This window comes from Vipera ursinii (genome assembly GCF_947247035.1).
Source record: "Vipera ursinii genome assembly, chromosome: 5".
Classification (NCBI taxonomy): domain Eukaryota; kingdom Metazoa; phylum Chordata; class Lepidosauria; order Squamata; family Viperidae; genus Vipera; species Vipera ursinii.
The window spans coordinates 7,049,305-7,072,027 of record NC_139518.1 but is presented as its reverse complement, the minus strand read 5'-3'; the positions used below and the strand labels follow the sequence as shown (position 1 = coordinate 7,072,027).

Below are 22,723 nucleotides of genomic sequence, written 5' to 3'. Positions count from 1 at the left end.
TGCTATCATATCACCCCTCGTCCTTCTCTTAATTTAGGCTGGACGTATCCAATTCTTGCAAACGTTCACTAATGTGTTTTGGCCTCTAGCCCCCTAATCGTCTTTGTTGCTCTTCTCTGCACTCTTTCCAAAGTCTCGACGTCTTTTTTTATTATTATTTTTATTGTGGCGACCAAAACTGGATGCAGGATTCCAAGGGTGGCCTTACCAAGGCATTGTATAAAGTGGTATTAGTACTTCACTTGATCTTGATTCTATCCCTCTGTTGACGCAGCCTAGCACTGTGTTGGCTTTTTTGGCAGCTGCAGCACACGGCTGGCTCATGTTTAAGTGATTGTCCACTAGGACTCCCAAGATCCCTCTTTTTTTTTTCTTTGAAAACAGAGTAACAGAGTTACAAGGAACCTTGGAAGTCTTTAGAGTCCAACCCCCTGCTCAGGCAGGAGACCATGCACCATACTTGACAAATGGCTGTCCAGTTTCTTAAGTCTGCAGTGTTGGAGCACTCACAGCTTCTGGAGGCAGGTTGTTCCCCTGGTTAATTGTTCTGACTGTCAGGAAACTTCTCCTTAGTTCTAGGTTGCTTCTCTCTTTGGTTAGTTCCCCTCTGTTGCTTCTTGTCCTGCCTTCGGGCGCTTTGGAGAATAGCTTGACTCCCTCTTCTTTGGGGCAGCCCCTGAGATATTGGAACTCTGCTATCATGTCCCCCCTCGTCCTTCTCTTCATTAAACCAGACATTCCCAATTCCAGCAGCCGTTCCTTATACATTTTGGCCTCCAGACCTCTAATCATCTTTGTTGCTCTTCTCTGCGCACTTTCTAGAGTCTCAACATCTTTTTTTTTTTACATCGTGGTGACCAAAACTGGATGCAGGATTCCAAGTGTGGCCTTACCAAGGCCTTGTAAAGTGGTATTAACACTTCAGGTGATCTTGATTTCATCCTTCTGTTGACGCAGCCTAAGACTGCCTTGGCCTTTTTTTGGCTTTTCTGATCTAAATGTTGAAAGTAGAATGAAAGAAATAAAACCAAAGGTAGGGCTGAGTTTTTGCACAATCTGTACCAGGAAAGATTCTCAAAATTCTTTCTTTTCAAGGAGATGGAAGGGCATAGTTTGAAAAGTCAGGTTGAAAAAAGGCTCTCTTAAACTTGACAGGAATTAAAGTCAGAGAGAGAGAGAGAGAGAGAGAGAGAGAGAGAGAGAGAATTTAGGAAATTACTCTCTTTTCCTCAGCTAGTGGCAACATTTAGGAGTGTGGCGAGTTGCCAAGGATTGCCGTGTGCCAAAATCTTAAATTCTACATTGTTTGCATTCTTAATAATCACTGCAAGGAGAGGCATTTGCTTGCTCCCTCGACAGATGGAAATTCCGCAAGTGAAGCTTTTCTTGGCATGGAAATAAAATAATGAGACATGCTCCATTTATTAAGATGGATGTTTGCATAACGCTGAATGACACAGTAAGTTGGCAGGGTGGTGTTAGTGGTGGAATGGCGCAGACCGTCCTTTCTTAGCTAGGAAAATAAGAGAAATTCTCATCATCGATAATATGGTTTGTATCTTGTTTTTTCAAACCCAGATTTGCTTCCGTCCCTCTCACGCTCTAAGTAAGTTGTTTGTTTAAAGTTCAGAAAGAGGTGTTAGCTGATTGTTTGCATACCGGAAGAGGAAAAATAACTAGAGCACTGTTTCTCAACCTTGGCCGCTGAAGATGTGTGGACTTCATTTCCCAGAATTCCCCAGTTAGCAAAGCTATTTGTCTGCGGCTTAGTGTCACTGAACATAGGCATTAGACCAGTGTTTCCCAGCCAGTATGTGGGGACTTCAGTTCCCAGAATTCCCCAGCCATTATGTGAGGACCTCAACTCCCAGAATTCCCTTGCCATCCTGCTGGCTGGGGAATTCTGGGAGTTGAAGTCCACACATCTTAAAGTGACCAAGGCTGAGAAACACCAGATTAGAGAGTCATAATATGAATTCTATTTCATTTTAATTCTGTGAAAAGGTAACAGCAGTGTTTGGCTGACCCTGTCTGGGCTTGGAAGCTAAACAGGTTTGGGCCCAATTAGTATTTGGGTGTGAAACCACCCAGAAATGCCAATTCTTGGAGTGAAATGGGCAGTCATTCAGCCTCAGCCTCGGAAGAAGGCGACAGCAAGCCATTTCCATGCTATGGCCAGCAAAAACAGCCTGGGCTGTGTCCACGTGGCCAGCAGAATTTGAGTTCACTTTCTATGAACTGAAATTAGCCCTAGCATTTAGACTTCACAGTACTTTGCATCCCTCTCTAAGCGATAGAACAGACTCAGCATATTGTCCCCCAGCAATCTTCATTTCACTGACCTCAGAAGGATGGAAGGCTGAGTCAGCCTTGAGTCAGTCAGGATCAAATTGCTGGCAGTGGGCAGAGTTTGCCTGCAATGCTGCATTCTAACCACTGTGTGTCACCAGGTTTTCTGTTCCCATTTTAGGGAATATTGTTGCAAGCATGTTATTCTGAAGGTAACTCTGCTCCCACTTAAGCTTCTGGCTTTGACATGGAAATGCTCAGAATCCAGGGGCTCCTCCTTGGCACAGAACTAGTTGGAGTAGACTAGTTGAACTAAACTACTCTGAGGAGTGACTACAAGGGAGGGCTAAACACTTGTAGCTACTCCTAGTTTACTCTCAAGAGGTAACCAAAGCTAAAATGATGATCAAGAACTTAAGGTAAACCCAGTGTGGGCAATGTGTGGCATTTTTAAGAAAAAAATTGTCACAAAATTTGACCAAAAGACAAAGCATTTTTTGGCTGCAGCCCCTCGTCAAGCCCTCTCACCTCCTCCTCCTCCTCCTCCCTTCTAAGATTGATGATGTTACATAGTAGGGTAATGAAACATCTGCAAGAAGACAACCAAGATCAGAGAGCACCAAGGACCCCACAGTCGTCTTCTTCTTCTTCTTCTTCTTCTTCTTCTTCTTCTTCTTCTTCTTCTTCTTCTTCTTCTTCTTCTTCTTCTTCTTCTTCTTCTTCTTCTTCTTCTCCTTCTCCTTCTTCTCCTTCTCCTTCTCCTCCTCCTCCTCCTTCTCCTTCTCCTCTTCCTCCTCCTCCTCCTCCAACAAAGTCTCTTCATGGCTGGGATGTTTGCAAAGGCAGATTTTTGTCTGCCACACACCTTATCCTGGCTCAGGGCTAACATTGCTAGTGGCTTCCCAGAAACCATGTTTGTCTGGAAGGCAGCAGAATCCTCTTGGCATCAGCTAACAGTGCCAGGATGTGTTTTCCCTTCAGTGGTTGCTAGAGTGGCTAAGATGGAAAGCAACTAGGCATTTCCATGCTGGCAGTTCTGCAGGAAAATGATTTATTATTAATCTATTTGCTGGATATATTCCCCCATCTGTCCTCCAGGAGCTGAAAGTGGGTGACTTTCACAACCTCTTTTCCAACATTGCCTTCCCCTCAACAGATACGTGAAGGAGTTTGCATTGAAAGGGAGAAACTGGAAACTCCCAAGTTTTATATTTTGCAGGTGCAGGAGTTTCACCGGCCTGTAAGTCCTCAATTTACAACTTACTGTTTTGAGTCGGCACCTGAACCCCAGCACCAAAGTGATTCTCAGTATTGGAGTAGGACTGAGTAGGCTGAATTGGCACAGTTGTTCCCATTTCATTCCATCTTTTCCACAGGCTTCTTTGACTTCCCATTTGACTTGAATAGGTGAAGACTCAGTGATGGAGGCCACAACACACTTGCAAGTTAACATTTAGGCACAGAGCATCCTTGCTATTTCTTTAAATCAGTGTGTCAAGGTTTCCAACAGACAGAGACAAATAAAGCAGAACTCCCAAGGTTTGAAAATTCCTCAAAGAGCATGTCTATTAGTTACAAAGTATAGGCACAATCAAAAGTGAAACCAAGTCTGAATATACAAGTACCAATTACAAAGTATAATGTCCCACCCCCAAAGCTATGCAATATATTCATTTGGCGGGCTTTTTTTATGCAACGTGGGAGTAGGAGATGACCTTGGTTCCCACGGTACAGAAGATTATTTTGACTAACGAAGCATCTGGGCAATCCCCCTCCCTCCTTTCTATGTGGCAACCTAGAATGAGGGGGAAAAATGGCTGCAGCCATGCTCATTGTAGAATTGACAAGAGCATTTCTCACCCTTGGCCATTTTTTGTGGACCTCAGCTCCCAGAATTCTACTGGCTGAGGGATTCTGGGAGTCGGAAGTCCATTTCATCTTAACATTGCCAAGTTCGAAAACACGGCTCTAGCTTTTCAGATCCAGTGCCTTTCTGGTAGGTTTGACGGCAAGCCTCGTCAATCTGATTCATTAAGGCAAGCTTGATTTCTTTTTCTTTCAGCTGCTAGCTGGCCCTGCTCTTGATATGTCCAACTGCTCACTTGTTTAATGGCCACTGTTCTTCCAGGTTCACATTCCCAACCAATGCAAGGCAGGGGGCCTCCGGCTGGCTTCTGAAGACCTAGAGAAAGACTTTGTTGGGGAACCAAGGCCCAAGGACCCCAAAGAGTTGAAGAAAGACCCCAACGCCTGCTTTTTTGAAGGTCAACATCGGCCTCATGGCTCCCGCTGGGCCCCTGATTATGACAAAAAGTGCTCTGTATGCACCTGTCAGGTAGGTGGGAAGACCGCAACAAAACATGCACAGGCAGTCCTTGATTTACGACCACGATGGAACACAAAATTTCTGCTGCTGAGCGAGACGGTTGTCAAGTGAGCTTTGTCCCATTTTTATGATCTTTCTCGCTGCAGTGGTTAAATGAATGGCCGCAGTTGATAAGTGAGTAAAACGTCATTAAGCGAATCTGGTTTCCCTGTTGACTTTGCTCGTCGAAAGGTTGGGAAGGGGGAATCACGTCACACACACACACACACACACACACAGGGACGCTGCAACAGTCGTAAATATTAGTCAGTTGACAATTGTCTGCATTTTGATCACGTGACCGTGGGGATGCTGCAACAGTTGTAAGCATGGAAAACGGTCGTAAGTCATTTTTTCAGCACCGTTGTAACTTTGAACAGTCTTTAAATGAGCTGTTGTAAGCCGAGGACTACCTGTTTTCTGGAAGAACTGAAGCATCCTACTAGAACAAGGGCATCAAACTGTCGGCCCGCGGGCCAGATGCGTCATGATGAAACTGCACCCACCCCATTGCCGGCAATGGGGAAAAAGTTCCGATACGTAGTGCGCCGTCACGTGACGTTGCAAGTTTGACATGTCAAAGCCAAAACATCCGATGTTTTGTTTACGTTACAGGTTTTGTCCTTTTTGTAAAGGGGGGGCGGATGTCAACGCTGCTCACATCGGATGTTTTGGCTTTAACAACAGAAGGAGATGCAGCCATTTTCTTCTTACGTTTTACTCTTAGAGTTAGATGTTGCTGGGGTGGGGGGGAGGAATGTGCATGAGAGTTTAGCTAGACATAACAATACTGAATCTAGTGTGAGAACCAAGGTTATTGAAATAAGAGATGGTAAGAATTGGCATGCTGGAGAGCTGGAGAGAAAGCTGGGCACTTTAAACTAATTGGGGAATGTGATTTAGGACTGCAAATTGGAGGAGGGAATTGTGCTTTGATACTATGTGGTCAGGAGAGGGGAACTCCGGTTTTGGCTTCACTTATGTTAGTGCCGATGCTCTGCTACTCAAATAAAGATTCTTTAAGGTAAGCAATGACTCGAAGTTCTTTGAAGAGTTTCATCTGTCAGAACCGCGACACGTGTCTGTACTATTTATTTATTTTATTTTATTTATTTAGATTTATATACCGCCCTTTCCCGAAAGACAGCTTTGTGTTTGGGTTCCCACCTACGCCGAGTCTGGGTTTTAAATTTTTTGTTTTTTCCACACTTAAGCCAGGGAAAAATTGGGAAAGTCTTAAAAGTCGCCAAGTTTGAAGACCCCTGATGTATAGAGTTTCCCTGCTTTGAGCAGAGGGATGGATTAGAAGACCTTCAAGGTCCCTCCATGTTCTTCAGTCATTTTGCAAGCAAACTCAGCCCAAGTGGAGAATAAAATCTTGCTTTGCCAGGTCTAATCACTCTTCTTCCTTCTGTTATTTTTTTCCCCCACCCCCCCTCTCTTCTCCCGGTTCCGCAGAAGCGCACAGTGATCTGCGACCCGGTCTTGTGCCAGCCTCTCAACTGCTCTGAGCCAGTCCATCAAAGTAACCAGTGCTGCCCTGTGTGCCAAGGTAACCCAGGCAGGGCGGGATTCGGCATGTGGATGGGACGCTAGGCTCTCTGTCAGATACTCTGAGGATAGTCAGAGGGATGGAGAGGGGGGAAAAAGCGGGGGGGGGGGAGCAAATCCCACAGGATTAAATTTCAAACGGGTTAAAGGGTCCCAGGAATTTGCCCAGGTACGTCCTACTGCCACCTGTACTAATTTATCAGAATGCTACCGGACACTGGCTTTGCCCACTGCCGGGCTTCCCCCGGCGTTTGTTGTTTACCTTTGCCCTCTTTCTTGGGGGGATGACCAGGAACATTTCCAGATGAAGCCCCTCCTGCTTTTTTACCTTCGACCGACCTGGGGCCCATTTTCAATCCTTGAAACCAAAATAAAGTTGACGTAGAGAGGCTGGTGCTGTGTTTTGAACCATGGTTGCATCCCTCTCAGGAGAGGGAGGGAGGGAGAGGAGGGAGGGAGGGAGGAAGGAGATGGAAAGAAGGGGGAGGGAGGGAAGGAAGGGAAGAAGGAAAGAAGGAAAGGGAGGGAAGAAAAGGGGGAGGGGAGGGAGGGAAAAAAAGGAAGGAAAGAAGGAAAGGGAGGGAAGGAAAGGGAGGGAAGGAAGAAAGGAAAGGGAGGGAAGAAAAGGGAGGGACGGAGGGAAGGAAGGAAAGGGATGGAAGAAAAGGGAGGGGAGGGAAGGAAAGAAAGAAGAAAAGGGAGGGAAGGAAGAAAGGAAAGGGAGGGAAGAAAAGGGGGAGGGGAGGGAGGGAAAGAAGGAAGGAAAGAAGGAAAGGGAGGGAAGGAAAGGGAGGGAAGAAAAGGGGGAGGGGAGGGAGGGAAAGAAGGAAAGGGAGGGATGGAGGGAGGGAGGGAAGGAGGAAATAGATGGGTGAGTAGATGGAAGGAAGGAAAGAAAAGGGGCGGAGGGAGGGAGGGAGGGAAGGAAAGAAGGAGATGAATGGGTGAGTAGATGGAAGGAAGGGAGATTGGCAGGAATTGCATGGATGGATGATAAGACAGGGAGGAAAATAGTAGGGGAGGGGAAGAGGGGAGAGGGGAGAGGGGAGGAGTCAGATAAGTGATTGGCAGAGCCTTTCGAAAACGAGGGAGATATCTGCAGCAAGGACATCATCGTTCCAGGTAGAAAAAGGACACCTGCATTTTAAAGTTAGAGATTTCTGTCTTCCCACACCTTTAGCACCTGCAGCTCGGAGCATGAGAGGGCACTGCCCCACTGGCCAGAGGGCTGGGTCAAGCTGCCTAGGGAAGGCCTGGGAAGGGGGAAGCCCTCACCCCACCCCCGCAGGGGAGTGTATCTGTCCCAATCACAGCCCATCCTGTTTTTTTTCCCCTTCTGCCCATAATGCACCTATGCATCCTCTCTCTTTGAACAGACGGAAACGAAGGACAGAAAAGAGCAGAGAAAATCCGAGACAGCAGCGAAGGTAAGGGCAAGAGCCGGTGGCTGAGCATTATGGACCTCAGAGCCCATGGGGGGAGGGGGGGTTTCCTTAATTATTGCACAGGGTCAAGTTGTCCTCGGAGCTAAATTCGAGTGAGCTTTATGGGATGTTCTAGTGCAGGGGTCTCCGAACCTGGGCCACTCTTATGACTTGTGGACTTCAATTCCCAGAATTCTTCAGCCAGCCATGCTGCCTGGGGAATTCTGGGAGTTGAAGTCCACAAGTCCTAAAGTTGGCCAGGTTTGGAAACCCCAGGTCTAGTGAACCCGGCATACTAAGGCCATAGCTAGTTTCTATAACTGAACTGCCCAACCCACTTTGGACTGGACCAGGGATTGGGAACCTCGGCTCTTTTATGACTTGGGGACTTCAACTCTCCCAGAATTCCCCAGGCAGCATGGCTGGTTCAGGAATTCTGGGTATTGAAGTCCACAAGTCATAAAAGAGCCAAGGTTGCCTACCCCTGTCCTAGGCTATCCCGCAGCCTCAACCTTCCCTTGCATTCCAAGTATTGACTAGATCTAATCCTGATTTATAAGGGACGCAGTGGCTCAGTGGGTTAGGATGCTGAGCTTGTCAATCAGAAGGTTAGCAGTCTGGCAGGTCGAATCCCGAATGCCGCGGAACAGAGTGAGCGCCTGTTACTCGTCCCAGCTTCTGCCAACCTAGCAGTTCGAAAGCACATAAAAATGCAAGTAGAAAAATAGGGACCACTCCGGTGGGAAGGTAACAGCATTCCGTGCGCCTTTGGCGTCTAGTCATGCCGGCCACATGACCACGGAGACGTCCTCGGACAAGCGCTGGCTTCTTCGGCTTTGAAACGGAGATGAGCACCGGCCCCTAGAGTCGGAAACGACTAGCACGCATGTGCGGGGAACCTTTACCTTGACCTAATCCTGATTTGCTTTTTGAGCTTAGCCAAGGCTTCCCCAAGAAGAGAAGAGTCTTGGGGACTACAGCTCCAACAGTATGATCTATGTTGCGCTTAAGAGTTAAGGCAGCTGCCCTGATCCTCTTCCTCTATCTTAGGGTGCTATTTTGATGGTGACAAGACGTGGAGACGAGCGGGCACACATTGGCATCCTGTAGTTCCCCCGTTTGGGCTCATCAAATGCGCAATTTGTACCTGCAAGGTAGGAGGGGAACATCAACCAGACAACCCAAAGGCTGAAACCAGCTATTGAATTAACCCAGTTCCTGCATTTGCCCAGTCCACTGAAACTATAAACAAACTTAATGGACTGGAATTGGGCACCGTATGAAACTCCAGAAAAAGGAACCGAACTTTGGTACGTTGGGGCAAGCATCTAGCTGATCTGGCTACATGAGTTTTGGAAACCCCAGCCCAGATGCCCCTTAGCCTTCCTCAATGGTTTCATTTTCATTCAGACAGGTAAACCTGTTGCAGGAAACTAAGTATGTCTAGTGTAACCAAGAGAAGGAGTAGGGGTGATGTGATAGCGCTCTTCCAGTACTCGAGGGGCTGTCACAGAGAACAGGGGGTCCACCTAATTCTCCAAAGCATCTGAAGGCAGACAAGAAGTAACAGATGGAAACTAATCAGGGAGAGAACTAATTTCCTGACAGGTAGAACAAATAATCAGTGGAATGGCTTGCCTTCAGATGTTGTAGATCAGAGCTCTTGAAACCTGGCCCTTTGATTGACTTATGGACTTCAACTCCCAGAATTCCTCAGATAGGAATTACTGCTCACGGATTTTACCACTCTGGTGACATTTGGCCTAAGTTGCAAGATTTCTTTGTCCAACGGTGAAGAATTAGGACTACACATTAAGTTCCAGTTAAGATTCATTGCTCAAGCCTATTCACAAGAATGTAGTCAACTGATGGTCTAGCACAGGGCTTTTCAACCAGTGGTACGGGTACCACCTGTGGTACATTGGCACCTGGCACGTGGGACATGACCATCCTAGAAAAGTGGTAGCGGGGGAGGGGAATGAGCTGAACTGGTGGCAGCACCACACAAGCCTGAGTGAAAGATGGCTGGAGCTGCAGGGCTGTCAGAGCTCAGTGGAAGTGCCAGGATTAGCACTTCTTCGGGGCTGTCAGGGCTCAGCAGAAGCGCCAGGATCAGCGCCAGGCTCCAGCTGGAGCTCAGTGCTGATCCTGGCGCTTCTGAGCCCAGAAGAAGCGCCGATCAGCTGGAATGTTGCAGCATCTCCAGGGTCTTGTGATTTACATTCAGATGCTTGGCAACTGATCCATATTTATGACGGTCACAGTGTCCCAGGGTCATGTGAAGTGACCAAAACCTGCCGCAACCACCCAGCAGACAGAGGAGGAATAAAAACCAAACACCCACCCCACCCCACCCCCGCTGCCAATCCTCAAGAGAAATGCTCACAACAATGAAAACCTCGGACAGGAGGAAAAGCGTGACTGGGTGGGCGGGCGGGCAGGTGTCTTGCTCGGTTGTGACTTGGGGGGCACTTTTTTCAGTGCCATTGTAACTTCGAACAGTCACTCAGCAAACTGTTGTAAGTCGAGAGCTACCTGTACTTCATCACTTTTTTCCTTTTTTTTTTTTTGGTCATCAAGTTTTTGACACCTTCCTAGGCGACTGGTGGCACCCGGATGTTGCCATCTCCTAAAAGTGGTACAATGGGTGAAAAGGTTGAAAAGCCCTGGTCTAGCAGTAAATTGGCACTAGATAACAGAATTCAAGGGTGGGGGGGGGGCTGGACTGCTTGTGGCAACATAATGACTCCAGACTGATTCCTCTCTTGACTCCGCCCCCAGGCACTGCCTCTTCTATAACAACTGCTTCGTTGCTCGCCCTGCCCCCAGAGCTGCAGAAATTTTTGGGATCCCTCCAGTACAGTTTGGTAACTGTATACCTACATCTGGGACAGAGTTCCCTACCACAAATCCCATTGGCCTCAGTGGGAAATTGGAGCTAAGGTTTCTAGTCCCAATTTTTTTTTTAAAAAAAAGCAAGATTAGCTTTGCTTTTTGGGAGAGGGGGACTATTTATGGCACTTTCACTAGGCTTCAAATGCTTTGGGCAACAGTTCCCAGTTCTTCTCTTTGAGGACGATGGGATTTGCAATCCATTGGATCCCAGAACTGCAAATTGACTTACAACCATTGGTTCAGAGACTGAAGTTAACAACGGCACTGAAAAAAACCCGACTTATTATGACCACTTTTCACAAGTCGCAAAACCGTTGCAGCATCCTCAAGGTCAAAATCTGGATGCTTGGCAAATGGCATGCACTTAAGACGGTTGCAATTGTCCCGGAGTCATGTAATACTTTGTGCAACCTTCGGACGAGCAAAATCAACGGGAAAGCCAGATTTGTTTTAACAACCGTGTTACTAACCGGACAACCGCAGTGATTCACTTAAACCAACTGTGGCAAGAAAGGTCATAAGATGGAGCAAAATGCCCTTTGCCAACATTTTGCCTAGCAACAAAAATCTTTCTGCTCAGTGGTGGCCATCAGCCGAGGACCACTTGTTTTAAGGTGTTCTGGTTCTTGCTCTGCTAAGATTTCCCATCTGCGTTTGCACAGGGAGCCACGGGGGAAGTGCACTGCGAGAAGGTGCAGTGCCCCCAGTTGGCCTGCATTAACCCCATCCGGGTCAACCCATCCGACTGCTGCAAGCAATGCCCAGGTACGTCGAACCTGTCAGAAGCACCTTGCTTCCCTGGCTAGCCAGCCCGCTGGTCACAGCACGGGGGGTGGGGACACAAAGGCAATCACTTCACCTCGTGATGTCACACCAAACTTAAGATCAGAAAATGATGCCCTCCGGAGCAGCGCCCACTTCCTCAAAATGCTCGTGTCAAGCCCCAGGCTCGACATTCAGCTGGCGGCGGGGGTGGGGGGGTGTCTGTCTCACCGCTGCCCGACCTGCCGACCACGTGAAGCTCCGTCGTCGCTCAGCAGATGCAGAGGCAATGCAGATGCAGAGGTGACAGGTTGGAGCTGTGTTCCCTGGGGGCAGAGGGGAGCTGGATTTTCCTCCCCTTTGAAGCTGGCTCCCGAGGACAATTGAAGACAATAAAGGAGCTCACCGGGTGGTGGATTTATACCCAACCACCAGGATGCTGGCCTGTTGGGAAGGGAAGGGTGGAGCTGGGTGGAGCTGCAGGGGCAGGATATTTAGAGCACTGGGAGCAAACCACTCCCAGTGCTAACTTTAAATTATTATGTCCCTAACGGTCCTGGTCACTCCCCACACCAAACACAGGAAAGAAACACTCAGGAAACCGGGAAACAGGAACCATTTTCCTGAGTGTTTCCTTCCTGTGTTTGGTGTGGGGAGAGACCAGGACCATTACGGACATAACAGCTCATTACGGAGAAGTCCTCGAGTTACAACTGTCATTGAGTCTGGCAAATACGGGTGTATCTACAAGGCTGGATCTGTTTTTAACCACCATTTTTTTGGGGGGGGGGGTAGGTCGGTGGGTGGTGTTTAAGCAAATGGGGCAGTCGTTCCATCTCCCAGTCCTGCGGGGCTGGGGAATTCTGGGATTTGAAGCCCACCCATCTTTAAAAGTTGCTGAGTTGGAGAAACCTTGTTGTAAGTTAGGCCCGGCAAAGTGGTGGTGATTCAGGGCTTTGGAGTTTTGCAGTGTTTTTAAGAACTCAGGATTGCAGGCTGACTCTGCCGACTGCCGGGAGCTCGATCCTGACGGGCTCAAGGTGTACTCGGCCTCCCATCCTTCCGAGGTCGGTAAAAGGAGGACCCGGATTGTTGGGGGGGGGGGCAAATAGGCTGACTCTGTAAAACTGCTTAGAGAGGGGCTGTAGAGCACCAGGAAGCGGTATGCAAGTCTAAGCGCTGTGGCTATTCTAGCCAATATTCTCCTTCTGCTCTTTCCATGTCCTTCATACTCTGCCTTTTCTCCATAGCCTCAGAGAAGCCCTCATCCCTGCTTTCCGACATGATGCAGGCTGACGGCCCCCGAGCTTGCAAGTTTGGGCGGCAGTGGTACATGCACAATGAGAGTTGGCACCCTACAGTGCCCCCTTTTGGAGAGATGAAGTGCATCACCTGCTGGTGCCTGGTGAGTATGGAGGCATCGGTGAACAGCAGGGGCTGGAAATTTCATGGTCAGCTTCTGTGGGTAGGTTGGTGATGGCAATGTCTTGGGAGATGGCTGGTATCCCAGTCGTGTTGTGATACCTTGCCAGCCAGTGGACTCGGCAGCCGAGTCTGAGGAATCAGATGTGGAGGAGGAGGAGGGGTCTGGAGTTTCATTAGAGTCAGAGGAAGGCTCTGAGGAGCTCCAAGACTTATGGTCTGATGAGGAGCCTGGCCCCTCTACTCGCCCTCAGGCTGAGACACAGCTGTGCTGGCAGGCTGAGTTGGACAGTGACGAAGCACAGCTGGGACAAATCCAGGATGCACGCACGCGCCGGCAAGAAAAGAGTAGGACAGAGGAATGCAATGGGGCGGCTCCAAAGGCAAAGGAGAAGGCATTAAGAAGCCACGCCTTGGCCGAATAATAAAAGGGAAGGTGTGGGAGGGGCTGGTTGCTGAAGGCAACCGTTTTGTGTTGAGGATCGAGTTTTTGTGAACTGTGTTGTTTGCCTTGGACATTGACTCAGGTCTGTGAGAATAAAAGGGGTTATTTTTTTCTTGCTGTTCCTGCCTGTTTGTTGGAAGAAGGGTTTCTCCTTGTGAGCAGAACAAGGACTCACGTAGGCTGGGACAGAACAAGTGGGTGGAAGAAACTGTTCTGTTCCAGCCTACAACTGGCCCTGTTTGAATGTCAGGGACAACCCCTTTTTATTTTATTTATTTATTTATTTATTTATTGAATTTATTGAAGGACTCAGGGCGGTTCACAGGGCAAGTTAAAAACAATACAAAAAGAGAGAATAAAATACAATTAAATTAATACAAGCCCACAAAATTGAGATAACATTAAAATTGAAATTTAAAATTAATTTAATTTAATTTAATTTAATTTAAAATCCCTCAGTCCAGGCCAGACAGTTCAAACAACCAAGTTTTTAAGTCCCGGCGAAACAAGTGAAGGTCGGGGGCAGTCCGAAGTTCCATCGGCAGTTCGTTCCAAAGGGCGGGCACACCCACAGAGAACGCCCTCCCCCTGGGAATCACCCGCTGGCAATCTCTTAACTGGCAGAACCCTAAGGAGGCCCTCCCTGTGGGCGCACACAGGACAATGGGAAGCTGATGCTGGCAGCAGGTGCTCCCTAAGGTAATCCAGACCCATGCCATTTAGGGCTTTATAGGTCAACACCAGCACCTTGAATCTCACCCGGAGGGCAACTGAAAACCAATGCAGCTCGCGGAGAAGAGGTGTTACATGAGAGTATCGGGAAACTCCCATTACTACTCGCACAGCTGCATTCTGCACCAGCTGAAGCCTCTGAGTGTTTCTTAAGGGCAGCCCCATGTAGAGAGCATTGCAGTAGTCTAACCAGGAGGTCATGAGCGCATGAGTGACTGTGCGTAGGGCATCTCGGTCCAGATAGGGCCGCAACTGGTGCACCAGGCGAACCTGGGTGAAAGCCCCCCTGGTCACGGCTCCTATATGATCTTCCAAACTGAGCCGTGAATCTAGGAGGATGCCCAAGTTATGAGCCCTATCGACGGGGGGTAACACCTCACCCCCCATCATTAGAGATGGAGAAGAATGGTTCACTCGAGATGCCAGTATGCACAGCCACTCAGTCTTGGCAGGATTGAGTCGGAGCCTGTTTCTCCCTATCCAAACCCGAACCGCCTCCAGGCAACGGGACATCACGTCGAGGGCATCACTGAGTTGGTTCGGGGTGGAAAGAAAAAGTTGGATATCATCAGCGTACTGATGATACCCCACCCCGAAACCACGAATGATCTCGCCCAGCGGCTTCATATACGTAGATGTTGAACAGGAGGGGGGAGAGGATCGACCCCTGAGGAACTCCACAAACGAGAGGCCTCGGGGCGGACCTCTGCCCTCCCATCAACACCGACTGAACGGCCCAGGAGGTAGGAGGAGAACCACTGTAAAACAGTGCCCCCCACTCCCAACCCCCTGAGACACCGCAACAGGATACCATGGTCGATGGTATCAAAAGCCGCTGAGAGATCTAATAGGACTAGGACAGAGGAGCAACTCCTGTCCCGAGCCCGCCAGAGATCATTCATCAGCGCGACCAATGACGTCTCCGTGCTGTACCCAGGCCTGAAACCCGATTGGTACGGGTCAAGACAATCAGTTTCCTCCAGGAACAGAGGAAGCTGATGCGCTACCACACTCTCAACAACCTTCGCCAAAAAGCAAAGGTTGGAGACCGGATGATAGTTATTCAGAATAGCTGGATCCAGGGCAGGCTTCTTGAGTAGAGGTCTCACCACCGCCTCCTTCAAGGCGGCAGGGAAGACACCCTCACTCAAAGAAGCAGATATCACATAGTCAACAGGCTGGAAAAAACCCAACCAAATTTATTTACAAAGAAATCAAAAGTTCAAACAAGAGTTAAACCAAAAGTTCAAACAAGAGTTAAACAGGAATAACAGACCAGGACTCTAGCAGAAGATCTTGAAACGGTTGCCTTCAGCAACCAGCACCTCCCACACCTTTCCCTTTTATCAGCAGTCCCAAGGTGTGGCTTCTCATTGCCCTTCTCCTCCTCTCAACGAGTTGCCTCATTGCCTTTCTCTGTTCTGCTCTGCTGGATTGCCTCCTGCTCCTAGTGTCCCTGAATAGATCCAGCTGTGAATCATCTCTGTACAATACCTTGTGCTCACACAGCTGAGTCTGATAAGGAACATGATGGGAGAGGCCAGGCTGAGAGTCCTGCAGTGCATCAGAGCCTCCCTCTGACACCAAAGGCTCTCCAAACCCCTCCTCCACCTCCTCTTCAGAATCATCAGACTCAGCTGCTGGTACCACAGGCTGAGGCTGAATCACAACAGCAGGTGCTGGAAATTTCATAGCCAACTTCAGTAGGTAGCTTGGAGACGGGAATGTCTCACTTAGGAGATGGCTGGTATCCCAGTCGTGTTGTGATTCCTCACCAGCCAGTGGACCCGGCATCCGAGTCTGAGGAATCCGATGAGGAGGAGGAGGGGCCTGGAGTGACATCAGAGTCAGAGGAAGGCTCTGAGGAGCTCCAAGACTTATGGTCTGATGAGGAGCCTGGCCCCTCTACTCGCCCTCAGGCTGAGACACAGCTGTGCTGGGAGGCTGAGTTGAACAGTGACAAAGCACAGATGGGACAAATTCAGGATGCACTAAAGCGCCGGCAAGAAAAGAGAGTAGGACAGAGGAATGCAATGGGGCGGCTCCAAAGGCAAAGGAGAAGGCATTAGGAAAGCCATGCCTTGGCCGAATAATAAAAGGGAAGATGTGAGAGATACTGGTTGACGAAGGCAACCATTCGTGTTGAAGATTGAGTTTCTGTGAACTGTGTTGTTTGCCTTGGACATTGACTCAGGTCTGTGAATAATAAAAGGGGTTGGTTTTTTACTTGCGGTTCCTGCCTGCTTGTTGGAAGCGGGGTTTCTCCTTGTGAGCAGAACAAGGACTCACGTAGGCTGGGACAGAACAAGTGGGTGGAAGAAACATATAGGTAGCCTTGACTTACAACGGTTGGTTTAGTGACTGTTCAAAATGGTGACCGAGAGGAAGATTCGGCTGTGAAATTGGACAACAACGGGTTTTACGCTGTCTGCACAGCAAGGCCTTATTACTTCTGTAAATAACTTCTACAAAACTCTATAATGGAGTTAATAGGACCAGTTGTTGCCAAGACAGACATTTCTGGGCCGTTAATATTGGCATAATGTGACTATAATTCACAGATGATAGATTCTGCAGCCACGTTTTTCTTCAACTTGTCTGGAATAAGGGGGAGCGAATTCCAGAGTCCGTTCCCGCAACACATTTAAAAGGGGTCACAGGTAGGGTATTGGGGGGGGGGGAAGAACAAACGGAGTCAACTGACTAAATTAATCCTGGGGGGGTCAGTATTAACCCCAAACAAATCTAGTCTTGCAGAGGGTTAAAATAACCCAGGTAGTTATACTGCTGAAGCCGTTTTCCAGAATCCTTCTAGAGGTAGTCCTTGACTTACGACAGCTCACTTAGTGACTGTCTGAAGTTACCACAGCACTGGAACAAGTGACCGATGACCGTTTTTCACACTTAAAAAGTTCGCTGCAGAATCCCCCGTGGTCACATGATCAAAATTCAGCTGCTTGGCAACTGGCTCACATTTACGACGGTCGCAGGGTCCCCCGGGGGGGTGTCACGTGATCCCCTTTTGCGACCTTCCAGGCAAACAAAGTCGATTGGGGTGGGGGGGGGTGGGATGGGAAAGCCGAATTCGTTTAACAAACGTGTTCCTAACAACTTCAGCGGTTCACTTAGCAAGAGTGGCAAGAAAGGTTGTAAAACGGGGCAAAAATTCACTTAACAATTGTCTCACCGGGCAACAGAAATTTGGGGCTCAGTTGCGGCCGTAAGTCGAGGATTGCCTGTATTTCAGCCTGCAGGAGCTGAAAAGCATGCTGTCCCAATTGTTGCCTCCATGTTCTTGTTGGGGATTTAGGGACCTTCTGTAATCCTAGCTCTCTTCCGGCAACTTTTGGTTTTTTTAAAAAAAATTAATTTAATTTAATTTGTTTTAATTTCAGTCCGGGGAAACGCATTGCCAACGCCAAGAATGCTCTCCAGCCTCTTGCTCCAGGGAACAGAAAAAGGGAGACTCTTGTTGCACCCAGTGCCAAGGTGAGTGTGGACCCTTAGCACAAGGTTGTCGGCCGAATCTTGGAGGAGACACGATGCAGGTCGTCCTCGACTTACAACAGCTTGCTTAGTGACCGTTCAAAGTTGCAACGGTGCTGAGAAAAAGCCACTTATGGCCATTTTTCACACTTACGACCGTGGCAGCAGCATCCCCAACGTCACGTGATCGAAATTCAGATGCTCGGCAACTGACTCACATTTACGACAGTTGCTGTGTTCCGGGGTCACGCGATCCCCCCTTTTGTGACCTTCTGACAAGCAAAGCCAATGGGGATGGGGGGTGGGTGGGAAGCCGGATTCACTTAACAGCCGTGTGACTAGCTTAACAACTGCAGGGATTCACTTAACAACTGTGGCGAGAAAGGTCGTGAAATGGGCCAAAAACCTACTCGACACCTGTCTTGCTTAGTGATTGAAATCTTGGGTTCAGTTGCGGTTTGTGAGTGGAAGATTGCATCTATTTTGGGAGTCTTCCGTTCGCATTTTATAAGTATTTTATGAATATTTTAATTGTGCAGTACCAGGGTTGTTATAGAGCTGGGCGACCTGTATACGTTAAATTAAAAAGAGTGAGTAGGCCAGTACGTCCAATGAAGTAGGCTAGGCTAGGCTGCATTAACAGAGGGATAGCATCAAGATCACGTGAAGTGTTAATACCACTTTACAATGCCTTGGTAAGGCCACCCTTGGAATACGGCATCCAGTTTTGGTCACCCCGATGTAAAAAAGATGTTGAGACTCTAGAAAGAGTGCAGAGAAGAGCAACAAAGATGATTAGGGAATTGGAGGCTAAAACATATAAGGAACGGTTGCTGGAATTTGGTATGTCTAGTCATGCCGGCCACATGACCACGGAGACGTCCTCGGACAAGCGCTGGCTCTTCGGCTTTGAAACGGAGATGAGCACCGGCCCCTAGAGTCGGAAACGACTAGCAGGGGAACCTTTACCTTTACTTTAATTTAATGAAGAGAAGAGCGAGGGGTGACATGATAGCAGTCTTCCAGTATCTCAGGGGCTGTCCCAAAGAAGAGGGAGTCAAGCTATTCTCCAACGAACCCGAAGGGTTAGCAAGAAGAAGCAACGGATGGAAACTAACCAATGAGAGAAGCAACCTAGAACTAAGGAGAAATTTTCTGACAGTTAGAACAATTAATCAGTGGAACAACATGCCGCCAGAAGCTCTGAATGCTCCAGCGCTGGACGTTTTTAAGAAGAGACTGGACAGCCATTTGTCTGAAATGGAATATAGGGTTTCCTGCCTGAGCAGGGGGGTTGGACTGGATGACCTCCAAGGTCCCTTCCAACTTTATTATTATTATGATTAAAGCATTAACGTCGAACTTTTTACGTTTTCCTAATAGTATAAACTAGCCATTTCTATTACAACAAATCAATCTAATCAGTAAAACCCCAAATCAAAGTTTCATTTTTTTTCTTCTCCCACCTCAAGCATTAAGTCCAGAAGCGGTTTCCAAGTAGAAATAAAAGTACTTATTATTTTCTTTAATCAAAGAAAATCTAGCCATCTCTGCCAACTCTATCCATTTCCGTAGCCATTCCCCCATAGTGGGAATCGAAATGTTGTTGTTGTTAGCTGCAAAGTCGTGTCCGACCCATCGCAACCCCATGGACAACATTCCTCCAGGCCTTCCTGTCCTCTACCATCTTCTGGAGTCCGTTTAAGCTCACGGCTACTGTTTCAGTGACTCCATCCATCCACCTCATTCTCCGTCGTCCCATTCTTCTATCGCCCTCAACCTTTCCCAGCATTAGGCTCTTCTCCAGTGAGTCCTTCCTTCTCACTAGGTGGCCAAAGTATTTGAGTTTCAACTTCAGGATCTGGCCTTCCAAAGAGCAGTCAGGGTTGATCTCCTCTAGGACTAACCGGTTTGACCGCCTTGCAGTCCAAGGGACTCGCAGGAGTCTTCTCCAGCACCATAGTTCAAAGGCCTCGATTCTTTGACGCTCAGCCTTTCTTATGGTCCAACTTTCATGGGAATCAAAATATCCTTCCATTTTTGTTGCTGCCATCAACACATATGAGATGCCTGCCCTTCCGATTCTCTTTTTCACTATTATCCCCCGTTTTCTGCTTCCCCCCTTTGTCTCCTGCAGCATCAGAGACCCTTCAGGAAGAAGCCCAAGGGACCTTTGGAGGGGTGACCAAGCGCTCCTGGGGACATTAACCAGCCAGCTGAAGCCCAGGAGCACGGGGCCTCCAAAGATATTCTAGAGTCGCCTGGAGTGGGATCTTTCTGAGAACTCCTTAAAGCCAGCCACAGAGAGGACCTTCAGATCTTCTCGCAGAAGAGGCCTCCCTCCATTCTCCTGAACAGCTCGGCTTCTCCTCCACCTCGTGGGCAGCCACAGGACTTGACTCAGATCTTTTGTGCCTGCTTCCGTGAGAAGAAACGACATTTGTGGGTTTCCTTGAGGAATGGGGAGTTGACCTCAAGTGCCTGGGAAGCGGCCGAAATCCACTGGAGTTTCACTCAGACCAGTCGAGCCTGTTCTGGGATGGACCCGTGATTCTGCCCAATGCATGGAGGCCCGCATCCGTATTCCCCTAGGAACTCAACATTTTGATGCCTTTATCTCCATTTCACACATTTTGGATACGTGGCCCCTTCCAAAGGAACCATATGACTTAAATGTCTGTGGGGGGTTCTCCGTCATCCAGGCTGGGGTTGTCCCAAAACTGCTTTTTCAAGAGGGAAACTCAAGAAAGTTCACCTGCCTCTTGAAAAAGCACCTTTGGCACCTGTTGCTTAAATCAGGGCTCTTCAAACCCGGCCCTTTTATGACTTTGTGGACTTCAACTCCCAGAATTCCTCAGCCAGGCATTCTGGGAGTTGAAGTCCACAAAGTCATAAAAGGGCCGAGTTTGAAGAGCCCTGGCTTAAATCATACCTAATTGTCCTCCTTCACTGCATTTTGAGGCCAGAAATAGGGTTTGAGGGGGAGGTCCTATTTGTTTCATTTTGATGTATAATTTATGTTGCCCATGGCCAATTCAAAACGGAAGAATTGATAAGGAAGATGAAGTATTTATTTTTTAAAGAGAGGATTGACGGAGTAAAATCCGTGTTAGGTTGAGCAAATGCTTTGCGCTTGTGCCAATTCCCTCTTCCCCCCCCCCCAAGGGTTTTAAATCCCGTGGGAATTTCCATGGTCGAATTAAAAGCAGTTTGCGATGGAAGGGGGAAATGCCGGGTGAGGAGAAACCCAGGAGAAACAAGGATTAGCATATCACTCTTGCAACATCCTTGAAATTCCCTGGGAAATTGCCAGCTACTGTATATCTCAGTTGCGGAAAGCCACAGGATGCAACACCCCAGGCTTTTAGCAACTGGCTGACAGGTGCAAGCAATCAGAACCACTCGTGAATACAGTGTCATGGTTCCGATAGGTGAGACCAATAAAAATAAGAACTCTGCGGCAATTGCTTTCCTCAAAGAACAAATTTAATGGCTACATTGTACCCGCACGAAAAAAGGTGAAACCAAGACTGAAAGTTCCCCCCCCCGCCAAGGTTACAAAATAACAAGTTGAATTCTCCACCCCTGCAGTATGTCATAAATCACAATCCCCAATTAACTACTTTGGCGGGCTTTCTAACGGAAGATCCAGCCCACCAAAAACTTAGGTAGCTTGACCTTGGTTCCCACAGAACAGTTATTGTTATGCCTTCCCCATACTGTGCAACTGAAAACAAAGTGAAGGTGGCTGCTGCCAAATTAGTTTGAAGGTTTGACATACAGGTGGTCGTCGACTTATAACAGTTCATTTAGTGACCATCCAACGTTACAACGGCACTGGAAAAAGTGACTTTTTCACACCGATGACCCTTACATCCTCCTCGTTGTCACGTGATCAAAATGCCAGCACTTGGCAACTGGCGTGTACTTATGACGGTTGCAACATCCCGGGGTCACACGATCCCCTTTTGCAACCTTCTGACAAGCAAAGTCAAATGGGGGAAGCCAGATTCACTTAACAACCATGTTACTATCTTAACACGGCAAGGAAGGTGGTGAATTGGGGCAAAATTTCACATAACTGCCTCCCTTAGCAACCTAAATTTTAGGCTCAGTTGTGGTTCTAAGTTGAGGATTACCTGCAGAAGCTTTATTGTTAGTGACCTGTGTTGCAAAAATCTGGACAGACTGACTGCATTCTGCTGTGAATGGCCAGGTAAGACTTCAGAGATTCTCAAGAGATCAGCCTGTGGCACTTTCAGCTGTGCAGGGATTCTAGGCTAGTTGCCCTCTTAACACCTTCCAGTCTAGCTCAATTGTCCATGCTCATTTGTCGTACAGGTAGTCCTTGACTTACAACAGTTCATTTAGTGACCGTTCAAAGTTACAACTGAAACAAGAGGCCCTTTCTCACTCCTGACCCTTGCAGCATCCCCACGGTCACATTATCAGCATTCAGATGCTTGGCAACTGAGTCATATTTGTGACGGGTGCAGTGTCCTCAGGGTCCCTTGATCCCCTTTTGCAACCTTCTGACAAGCAAAGTCAACAGGGAAGAGGTTAAGTTAGCAACCATGTTAGTAATTGAACAGATTCACTTAACCAGTGGGGCAAGAAAGGCCATAAAATGGGGCAAAATTCACTTAACCAATGTTTCGCTTAGCAACAGAAATTTTGGGCTGAATTGTGGTCGTAGGTTGAGGACTCCCCGTATCTGTATATGGGTGCTCCAGCACTGGAGGTGTGAAAGAAAGATTGGACAACTTTGTCAGAGCATGCACAGTCTTATTGCGCTGGGGTAACCCAGGAGTAAATACAGTAAACAGTGGTTTGTAATTAAATGGTGGTTTATAAGGGACGCGGTGGCTCAGTGGGTTAGGATGCTGAGCTTGTCGATCAGAAGGTCGGCAGTTTGGTGGGTCGAATCCCGAGTGCTGCGTAGCAGAGTGAGTGCCTGTTACTCGTCCCAGTTTCTGCCAACCTAGCAGTATGAAAGCACGTAAAAATGCAAGTAGAAAAATAGGGACCACTATGGTGGGAAGGTAACAGCGTTCCATGCGCCTTTAGCGTCTAGTCATGCCGGCCACATGACCACGGAGACGTCCTCGGACAAGCGCTGGCTCTTCGGCTTTGAAACGGAGATGAGCACCAGAAATGACTAGCACGCATGTGCGGGGGAACCTTTACCTTTACCTTTATATTACACTATATCTACAAATGTACACTGGAAATAAAATACATGTGGTGAAACAGCAAACTCCAATACACAGCAATTACAGCAGTCAAATGAGAGAGAGAGAGAGAGAGACTACAGTAAAAAAACCTTCCCTTTTATACTCAGACTCTTAAAGG

General features: G+C 48.1%; 1 protein-coding gene across 1 annotated transcript in view; it reads left to right on the top strand.

Moving 5' to 3' along the window:
* The window catches only part of CHRD (chordin), a gene marked incomplete at its 5' end in the record, with an annotated part of 60,851 nt that extends 41,225 nt beyond the window's left edge, over window positions 1-19,626 (top strand). The window contains 8 exons of the mRNA XM_083363908.1: window positions 4,418-4,624; window positions 6,113-6,206; window positions 7,582-7,632; window positions 8,680-8,783; window positions 11,187-11,289; window positions 12,537-12,691; window positions 17,281-17,374; window positions 19,509-19,626. Of these exons, the coding sequence (XP_083220034.1) occupies window positions 4,418-4,624; window positions 6,113-6,206; window positions 7,582-7,632; window positions 8,680-8,783; window positions 11,187-11,289; window positions 12,537-12,691; window positions 17,281-17,374; window positions 19,509-19,579 (879 nt within the window). The 3' untranslated portion in view covers window positions 19,580-19,626. The remainder of the gene's footprint in view (window positions 1-4,417; window positions 4,625-6,112; window positions 6,207-7,581; window positions 7,633-8,679; window positions 8,784-11,186; window positions 11,290-12,536; window positions 12,692-17,280; window positions 17,375-19,508) is intronic.
* Window positions 19,627-22,723: the final 3,097 nt, after the last annotated feature.